Source organism: Enhydra lutris, unplaced genomic scaffold (genome assembly GCF_002288905.1).
Source record: "Enhydra lutris kenyoni isolate GAN:26980312 unplaced genomic scaffold, ASM228890v2 scaffoldscaffold24, whole genome shotgun sequence".
NCBI classification, from domain to species: Eukaryota; Metazoa; Chordata; class Mammalia; order Carnivora; family Mustelidae; genus Enhydra; species Enhydra lutris.
The window spans coordinates 29,339,935-29,349,286 of NW_019154108.1; the positions used below are offsets into that span (position 1 = coordinate 29,339,935).

The following is a 9,352-nucleotide window of genomic DNA, read 5'->3' on the forward strand; positions in this document are numbered from 1 at the left end:
GATCCCAGGACCCTGAGATCACGACTTGAGCCGAAGGCAGAGGCTTTTAACAACTGAGCCACCCAGGCGCCCCAACTTTTTTATTTTATTTTATTTTTAAATTTTTTTTTTTTTTAGATTTTATTTACTTATTTGACAGAGAGAGATCACAAGTAGGCAGAGAGGCAGGCAGAGAGAGACAGAGAAGCAGGCTCCTTGCAGAGCAGAGAGCCCGATGCGGGGCCCGATCCCAGGACCCTGAGATCATGACCCGAGCCGAAGGCAGAGGCTTAACCCACTGAGCCACCCAGGTGCCCCAACTTTTTTATTTTAGAATAATTTTAGATTTATAGAAAAGTAGCAAAGAGTTTCTGTGTACTCTACATACAGTTCCACTTAATGTTAACACCCGTTTGTACTGCGGTACGTTCATCATCACTAATGAACCGATGTAAATACACTGTGATTCGCCAAAGTCCGTATGTATTCAGATTTCCTTAGTTTTTATCTAACGTTCCATGATCCCAACCAGAATGCCACGTTATAGTTAGTTATCCTGTCTCCTTCAGCTCCTCTTGCCCATGAGAGTTTCTCAGACTTTACTTGTTTCAATTCCTGATAGTGACCCCTGACAGTTAACCGATGTTGTCAGAATTCACTCTGCCGTGTTATGGACCCAAAGGTCTTTTATCTTCCGTGCTGCGTATTCCTGACCTGTTTGCCTGGGGTTGTTTATATTTGATATGCAGAACAGGTTTTAAGCTGGTTTCGTAATTTCTCACTACTATAGGTTTCCAGAGGTTTTTTTTTCCCTAACCGCGTATCATTACAGTTCAGAAACTATTAAGTGGGACAGATGTAGGATCAGAGCTCCCTTTTTGCCTCTGGGGTTGTCTCTGGGTTGGCACGGGCCTGTAGCGAAAGGAGTAGATTTTCAGAGAGTCTCTGAATGCCTGCTCTCTACTGTGGTTTCCTCATTTTACTCTCTGAGGTGTACAGAACATGATAGTCCTCAGGAGTTCGATCGCCCCTTCCTAAACAGAACTTTCATGTTGTTGAGGAAGAGGACAAGAGCATCGTTTTCCTTGTTGCTCAGACAAGCAAGGTTCCGCCTGGCGGGAGGAGTGAGGACCCGAATGGGTGTCCCTGGGGAAGAGTGGGGCTCAGACGTGGGAGTGAGAGTCAAGGGAGAGAGAAGTGCTGGCTGCTTCCCCCACTAGGTAGCAGCTGCCGAGATACAGGAGTGAACAAATGAACGAAAGACGAAACCGGCACATGCATTGTAGAGTGGCTCCAGAGAATTCCCGAGGAGCTGTTTCTCAGAGGAAGGATGGGGTTGCAGTGCTTGAGGCAAATGTGGTTTTCCCAGTTCTGTTCACTGACGAGTCTCCATTCTGTCTCACAGAAAATGTCAGTAGTGAAGAGAAAGCCAAACAGCACGCCGCCAAGCCTCTGCTGGATGAGGTCGTGCCTGTCTACCGGCGGGACTGCCATGAAGAAGTGTACGCCGGCAGCCACCAGTACCCAGGGAGAGGGGTCTACCTCCTCAAGTTCGACAACTCCTACTCTTTGTGGAGGTCAAAGTCCGTCTACTACAGAGTCTATTACACTAGATAAAGATGTTGTTACAGAGTCTGGAGTCTAGGGCTGGGCAGAAGACAGCATTTAGTTTGGAATTTCTTTGGACTTTTCTGGAGCATTGCAGTCAGTGTTTATCCTGTTGATTTTGGTCTGACGGCTGGTGAACTCTTGTTGGAGCTCAGGGTTCCCGTGAGACCCTTTAGCATTAATACTCTGGGGCTCGGGGGATTCCTCAGAGCCCTCCAGCCCTTGGGTGCTGCCCACCAGAGTCACTAATGGATGCTGAAGTTCCAGGAGCTACGTGTTAAATCTTTAAGGTCTCCAGAATAAAACCTCCCCACGTTGACCCCACCTGGCTGATGGTGAGTCCGTTGCTGCCTGCTCCATGTGTCTTACGAGAGCCCGTAGTTACAGGGACCGCTGATGGGACGGCCTCATGTCAGTAGTCTGCCTGAGGTGCAGCTGACTTTGATGAAGGTCATTTTAAAACTTAAAAACTTAAGACCTCACAGATGATCGTAGACAGATTGCCTCAATTCAGTTTTGTTCTGAAAGACCCAGATTGTTTTTGCTTTGAGTGCAGCTGTTAGTTCACAATTGTAGTACAGAGAATTACTTTCTGAGATAATCTTAAGAATGTTCAAAGCTGATTGATAATTGAACTATCAAGACACCTAGAACACCTCAGACATCCGTCTCAGCAAGCCTATGCTTGGTCCTTTGCTCTTCCTCTGGTACTCACTCTACCAAGTAACAAAAGCAAAAGTAACTCATTTTTGTCTCAATTGGGCTTTGTAGAGCATCTCAAATTAAAATCGTTTTCTACACAAGCATATAGGTAGGGGTTTTGTAAACTCAAATTGGCACCTACTGAAGTAAAATATATAAAATCACTTAAATGTAATTTGCTGTGTGGGGAATAACATTGCACTAAATGGAAATCACTGCCAGAGACAGTCCATTTTCTTTTCATGTGTTAATACTTAGGCACAGACCCTATACGATTCCAGTTTGGAATTGCTTACTAGAGAGAATTGGAAACGCATATGCCCATGCTTAAATTTTTTTATAGCTTTAATCTGTATTATGTCTTTATAGCTGGGAAGAGGTACACTTTTGTTTTCCTTACTGAAAACAAATATGGATTAATTGCCTCACGTTTGTATAAGTGATCGACTAGTGTAGAGATTCTTGTTTTCAGAAGGGAGGGTGGTACAGCTAGAAAGCGACAAAGACGGCAATACACACGTAATGTTACTGTATGTTGTTACTGAAATACTTAGATTTTTACAATTTCAAATCATACATCACTTCTCGTAGGAGGGTCTCCGTTGATTAGCTGCGTTATATACAGTTCCCTGCATAAGGGGCCGTTGGTTTCTGTGTGCTGCATTTCTGTTTTTTAATACCTGGTTTTGTACATACCTAACTCTGTTTTCTTTTGGTTATTTGGAAACTGGATTATTTTCTCTCCTAAGCAGTGCTTAATTTGTGTTTTTAAATTTTGATTCACTAGTTCCAGCTCAGAGGTGTCCACACTGTTCTGTCCAGAACATTTTCAGGCTCTCCGTCAGCTCTCGTGTATATATGATATAGAAACCATGGCGTTAGGCACTTCTTGGCTTTTTTTTTTTTTTTTTTAAATGAGAAAATACTGTATTTAAAATGTAAAATAAACTTTTAAAAAGCAGGCACTAATATATATTTCTTCCAGCCTTTGATTACAGATGTGTCCTTGCACATGTGTTAAGGTGAATTATCTTCTAAAAATATCATTGTTCTCGGGAGCAGTGTATGTCACTTTACATAAGCAGTGGTTCCTGTCATGTGCTCATGTCAGAACATTTTTTGGTTTTAAACTTTTTTATTGCCTTTGGCTGTTGATTAGTACAGTACAAGTGCGATTTCAAAAAGATCTTGAGAATAATATATTTAATCAATTAAAATGTTTATCTGTAATCCGTTGACGTTTCATTAATACAGTTACTCTCTGAAGTGTTAGTCCTGTATTTCCTCATTTGGGAAGGATGAGAAGAAATGGCCCAGAAGATCTTTTCTGTTTTAAAAAGTTAAACACCAACAACAGACTCTTTCTGACTGATCAGTTTTTGCTGGGAATTGCCCCAGTGAGTTAGGATACATTTTAAAGTTTTCAGTCTGCTTGGTGGAAAGGAAAGCACTGACTTTTCTTATTGAAAGAGACTTATGATTATTTCCCCTACACAGCCATGTGCGTAGCGTATTTCTTGAAATTCTGGGACGCCCTGCCCTGAAATCCTTTCTGAGGTCTGGCCCCTGCAAAGCAGTCAGTATAATGTGGAGCTCCAGAAATGGTTCTATAAATGACCCCCCTGAAATGCAGGCTGACTTGGACCTCAGATTTTGTTTGCTTGTGGGAGAGACAGAACAAGCTGGTTATCTTGGGGTTTTATTGCTGTGTTGGGATACCATGAATGCTTAAGGAGTACATCTTGGAAGCCATTCCACTGAGTGAGTTTGTTTTTTGTTTTTTTGGTTTTTTTTAATTTGACAGAGATCACAAGTAGGCAGACAGGCAGGCAGAGAGAAAGGGAGAAGCAGGCTCCCTGCGGAGTAGAGAGTCCCAACGTGGGACTTGATCCCAGGACCCTGAGATCATGACCTTAGCCTAAGGCAGAGGTGGTTAACCCACTGAGCCACCCAGACGCCCCTACCATGCCACTGAGTATTGCCATCCACCTTATGGAAGAGGAGAAGCAACCCATTCAAAATCATAAGTGATGGCTAAAATTCATTGGGGGCTCCCAAGTGCAGCAGTCTGTGACCAAAACCGGCTTTGCATCGTCTTTTCCCAGCTGAGCTCAGCTCAGCACTTTCATCAGCACCCTGAAAATGTGTGCCTATGATCTCCTTGGGAGAGAGCCAGTCTGAACTTTATTTCAAAATATGTATTAATCAGACTTGGGCTTTTATCTCACATGTATTCACTGAAGATTCTTCAGCTTGCTCATGGAGAGCTTTTTAAGATCAAGTTGATTGCTGTCCTTCCAATACCCTTCTTTGGAATTCATTACATGATCCTTATTTCAGGTGCTTATTATGTTGCTTGATTTATTTTGTAATGAAAGAAGCATTAGCTCCATTCTTATTAGTTGACAGGCCACTTTTAATAAGTTTGATTTGATTAGGATACTTAATTTAGTACCAGGAAACGAAGTGACCGACTTTTCCAGAACTGACCTTGGCGTTTGGATTCGGGCCATCAAACGTCAACTTCTTGTAGTTTCACCAAAGTCTTGAGCGTGATTGCTCTGTTCGGCCAGGCCCGAACTGCTGACTTACTAGCGAGTCTACGGAGAGAGCCAGCCCAGATGTGATCACACGTGCTGATTTTTTTCACCTTTCTTTAATGTGCCATCTGTACACTTCTAACTAACGGTTTTTACCCTTTACTGAAGTTATGAAACTTAAACACCTCCAGTTGAGGAGATGTAACTTTTTTTTGGTGTGGCAGAATAGAGAGATGGAAACATGTTTCTCACAAGGTCTGCATTTTGCAACTTCGAAAATTCCAGTCTGTGTTCATAGAAAAATTTCCCTTTTACCAAGTAGAGGTCTACTCTGTTCTTTTAATCTGCTGGGTTTCTTCTGTAGAGTGGGTTTTTGACCATTTTTCTGTTAATTGAACATTTTAGGTTCCTTGTGATTTTTTTTTTTTCCTAAGTGGCGTGCCAATGAACACTCTTATATGTCTTTCTGCACGTCTGCATGAGTTTTTCAAGAGTAGATACCGAGAAGTGGAATTGCTGGCTGACACGGTCTGTGCCCTGTGTATTTTCATAGACCTGCCGCGTTATCCTCCAGAGTGGCTGAACAGATTTCCTCTCCATCTCCGGAGTGGTGCAGAATACTGCTTTCTCCCCTGACTTCATGTCACCAGACTTAAGTCTTTTTTTTTTTTAAGATTTTATTTATTTACTTGACAGAGATCACAGGTAGGCAGAGAGGCAGGCAGAGAGAGAGAGGAGGAAGCAGGCTCCCTGCTGAGCCAAGACCCGGATGCGGGGCTCAATCCCAGGACCCTGGGATCATGACCTGAGCTGAAGGCAGAGGCTTGAAACCACTGAAGCCACCCAGGTGCCCCCAGACTTAAGTCTTAAGTTAAGACTTAAGTCTTGGGCAGTCTCATGGTTGAAAAATGAAATTCCATCTTCATGTGTGTTTCCCTGATAACTAGTAAGATAATCATCATTTTTGTTGGCCAGTTGTATTTCCTCTCCTATAAATTGCCTGTTTGTGTCCCTCTACCCATTTTATAATTAGATAATTTTTTAAAGATTTTTTAAAAAATTTGTTTATTTGACAGAGAGAAACAAAGCGAGAGAGGGAACACAAGCAGAGGGAGTGGGAGAGTGAGAAACAGGCTTCCCGCTGAACAGGGAGCCCAATTTGGGGCTCGATCCCAGGACCCTGGGATCATGACCTGAGCCGAAGGCAGTTGGTTAACAACTGAGCCACCCAGGTGCCCTCAGTTAGGTAATTTTTGTATATATTGATTTATTAGCATTAAATATATAGTAGCTTCTATCCTGATAATTCATTATATATAAGTAATTTCTGCCAATTTATTGCTATTCTGTCTTTATGGTTTTAGGTCTGTTTATAAATACCTATGTTTGGTCGTAGATGTTATAAGCTGTATCAATTTCATTCAGTTTTTTTTTTTTTTTTTAAAGATTTTATTTATTTATTTGACAGAGATCACAAGCAGGCAGAGAGGCAGGCAGAGAGAGAGGAGGAAGCAGGCTCCCTGCCGAGCAGAAAGCCCGATGCGGGGCTCGAACCCAGGACCCGGGATCATGACCTGAGCCGAAGGCAGCGGCTCAAACCACTGAGCCACCCAGGCGCCCCACATTCAGTTTTTTCTTTTATGACTTATTTCCATATATATATACATATATACACACACATATATGTGCATATATATATCTGGTTCTAAACTCTGTTCCATATATCTGACCACTTATGTGCTATTACTATAAATTAGTTTCAAAATATATTTTTATACAAGGCAAATCTCCCCATTTTTTGGATGCTTTTTCTTACCCATTTTTGAACCTTTGTTCTGTATGAATATTTAATCATTAGCCTGTCATATATCATGAAAAGTCTTAATGGGATTTACATTGGAGTTTTGCATGACTTTCTAGGTTGATTGAGAGAGCTTACATTGCCTTTATGAGAGATTGGTAGTGGGGTACCTGGGTGGCTCGGTTGGTTAAGTGTCTGCCTTTGCCTTGGGTCATGATCCTGGGATTGAGCCTCATGTTGGGCTCCCTGCTCAGTAAGGAGTCTGCTGCTTCCTCTCCCACTCTCCCTGCTTGTGCTCATTCTCTCTCTCTCTCTCAAATAAATAAAATTAAAAAAAAAAAAAAAAAAAGACTGGTAGTTCCACGCTCTTAAATGGTATCCAGTAACAGAGACGGAAAGCACAAACAACCCTTAAGCGGTCGTCGCTGGCATTATTAGTTAGGAGGCCGACTAATGTGGGACAGCAACGTCTCAAACATAAAGTGGTTCAGATAAGATAGTCCGAGCTTATGAAGAGGCCAAAGGAGGCAGGTGGTACAGGTCGGGTTGGTTCCAGGGTTTCGTGAAACAATTGAGAGCCCCAAGTTCCTTTAATTCTGTTTCTCTGCCATGCTAGAGGATGGGATTCTTTTGTAATCATGGTTAGAAGCAGGCTTGCCAGGATCACATCGCCCGCCCACTAGGGCATAGGGGGGTAGGCAGGGACACATGCCCATTTTAAGGGGAAGAACCCTTATTTCTGTTCTATCAGCAAGCAATTCGTCCCAGGACCCCCTCCAGCAACAGTGTCTGCTGGGCGGTCACCTGCTCAGCCACGACTCAGAGTGGGTGTGTCTGCTCTGAAACAGACATGGCTTCCAGCGCACAGGCTGCATCTGTCAGGTGAGTTTTGATGTCTGTATCCCCATTACAAGAGTCCTACTCATTTATTGGGGAAAATTTAGATCATATGTAGAGAGGGAAAGCATGAAAGTAAAATGATAAACTTCCCACAAAGAATAGTTACCATTTGGGAACTTCCTTCTGGTGTTTTTTCTTCTTTTTTTTTTTTTTTTAAAGATTATATTTATTTGACAGACAGAGATCACAAGTAGGCAGAGAGGCAGGCAGAGAGAGAGAGGAAGGGAAGCAGGCACCCTGCTGAGCAGAGAGCCCAATGTGGGGCTCGATCCCAGGACCCTGAGACCATGACCTGAGCCGAAGGCAGAGGCTTAACCCACTGAGCCACCCAGGCGCCCCTGGTGTTTTTTCTTCTAATTTTCACTTCTAGAATTCTATCATGCAAGAAGGTGGAGAGCATAGGACGAGTACCGGTTCCCACCATCCACACTGGTCACACTGGTCGTTGTTTCTGCCTCAACTCATCAGATTTTGTCGAAGCAATAAAAGAGGAATGAGAGAGTTTGAGCAACATGTCCCGTTTCCTGATGACCGTCGGCTCTTTCTTCTTCCCAAAGATAATTGTCACCCTGATTTTGAGGTTTATATAATATTGTTCGTTGCCAGAAAAAGGAGATAGTATAGTTTTGCAGAGTGCTTTTGAATTTTATATGCAATCCAAGGAAATAAGTATACATTTATACATTCTCGCCTACCTAATACACTCTATGGCTTTCGTCACTTAAAAACTAATTTTGCGGGGGCGCCTGGGTGGCTCAGTGGGTTTAAGCCTCTGCCTTCGGCTCAGGTCATGATTCCAGGGTCCTGGCATGGAGCCCTGCATCGGGCTCTCTGCTCAGCAGGGAGCCTGCTTCCTCCTCTCTCTCTGCCTGCCTCCTCTCTGCGTACTTGTAATCTCTGTCAAAAAAATAAAAATCTTAAAAAAAAAAAACAAACTTATTTTGGTAATCTTCCTGTATTAGTACATAGGAGCTTCACGTGGATTTGTTTTCCATTGTGTTTGGTGAAAATCGTGCAGTTAACCATTTTATTTATTTATTTATTTATTTATTTATTTATTAAAGATTTTATTTATTTATTTGACAGAGATCACAAGCAGGCAGAGAGGCAGGCAGAGAGAGAGGAGGAAGCAGGCTCCCCACTGAGCAGAGAGCCCGACGCGGGGCTCGATCCCAGGACCCTGAGATCATGACCTGAGCCGAAGGCAGCGGCTTAACCCACTGAGCCACCCAGGCGCCCCACAGTTAACCATTTTAAAGTGTATGGTTCAGGATGCCTTGGGGGGTTCAGTCGGACAAGTGTCTGCCTTCACCTCAGGTCATGTTCTCCAGGGTCCTGGGATCGAGTTCTGCATCAGGCTCCTTGCTCAGTGGGGAGTCTGCTTCACTCTCTGCCTACCCCTCCCCCTCCCTCTGACAAAAATAAAAAAAATTTTTTTTTTCCCTAAGATTTCATTTATTTGACGGAGAGAGACACAGTAAGAGAGGGAACACAACAGGGGGAGTGGGAGAGGGAGAAGCAGGCCTCCCGCCAAGCAGGGAGCCTGATGCGGGGCTTGATGCTGGGATCATGACATGAGCCGAAGGCAGATGCTTAACTACTGAGCCACCCACGTGCCCCTAAAAAAAAAATCTTTAAAAGAAAAAATAAATAACCAGTGCTCATCGCATCACGTCCCCTCCTTAATGCCTGACGCTCAATTACCTTCCCTGCACCCACCTCCCCCATTTCTATGTCTTTGGAGAAATGTGTGTTCAGATCCACTGCCCATTTTGTAAAAGTGGGTTGTCTTGTTATTTAGCTGTTTAAGTGTCTTTTGTTT

At 43.3% G+C, this 9,352-nt stretch overlaps 1 protein-coding gene across 1 annotated transcript in view; it reads left to right on the top strand.

Moving 5' to 3' along the window:
* LOC111150906 (acyl-CoA binding domain containing 3) overlaps positions 1-3,209 on the top strand; it is a 40,767-nt gene extending 37,558 nt beyond the window's left edge. Inside the window, exon 8 of the mRNA XM_022508594.1 lies at positions 1,385-3,209. Coding sequence (XP_022364302.1) covers positions 1,385-1,596 — 212 coding nt within the window. The 3' untranslated portion in view covers positions 1,597-3,209. The remainder of the gene's footprint in view (positions 1-1,384) is intronic.
* The last annotated feature ends 6,143 nt before the right edge of the window (positions 3,210-9,352 follow it).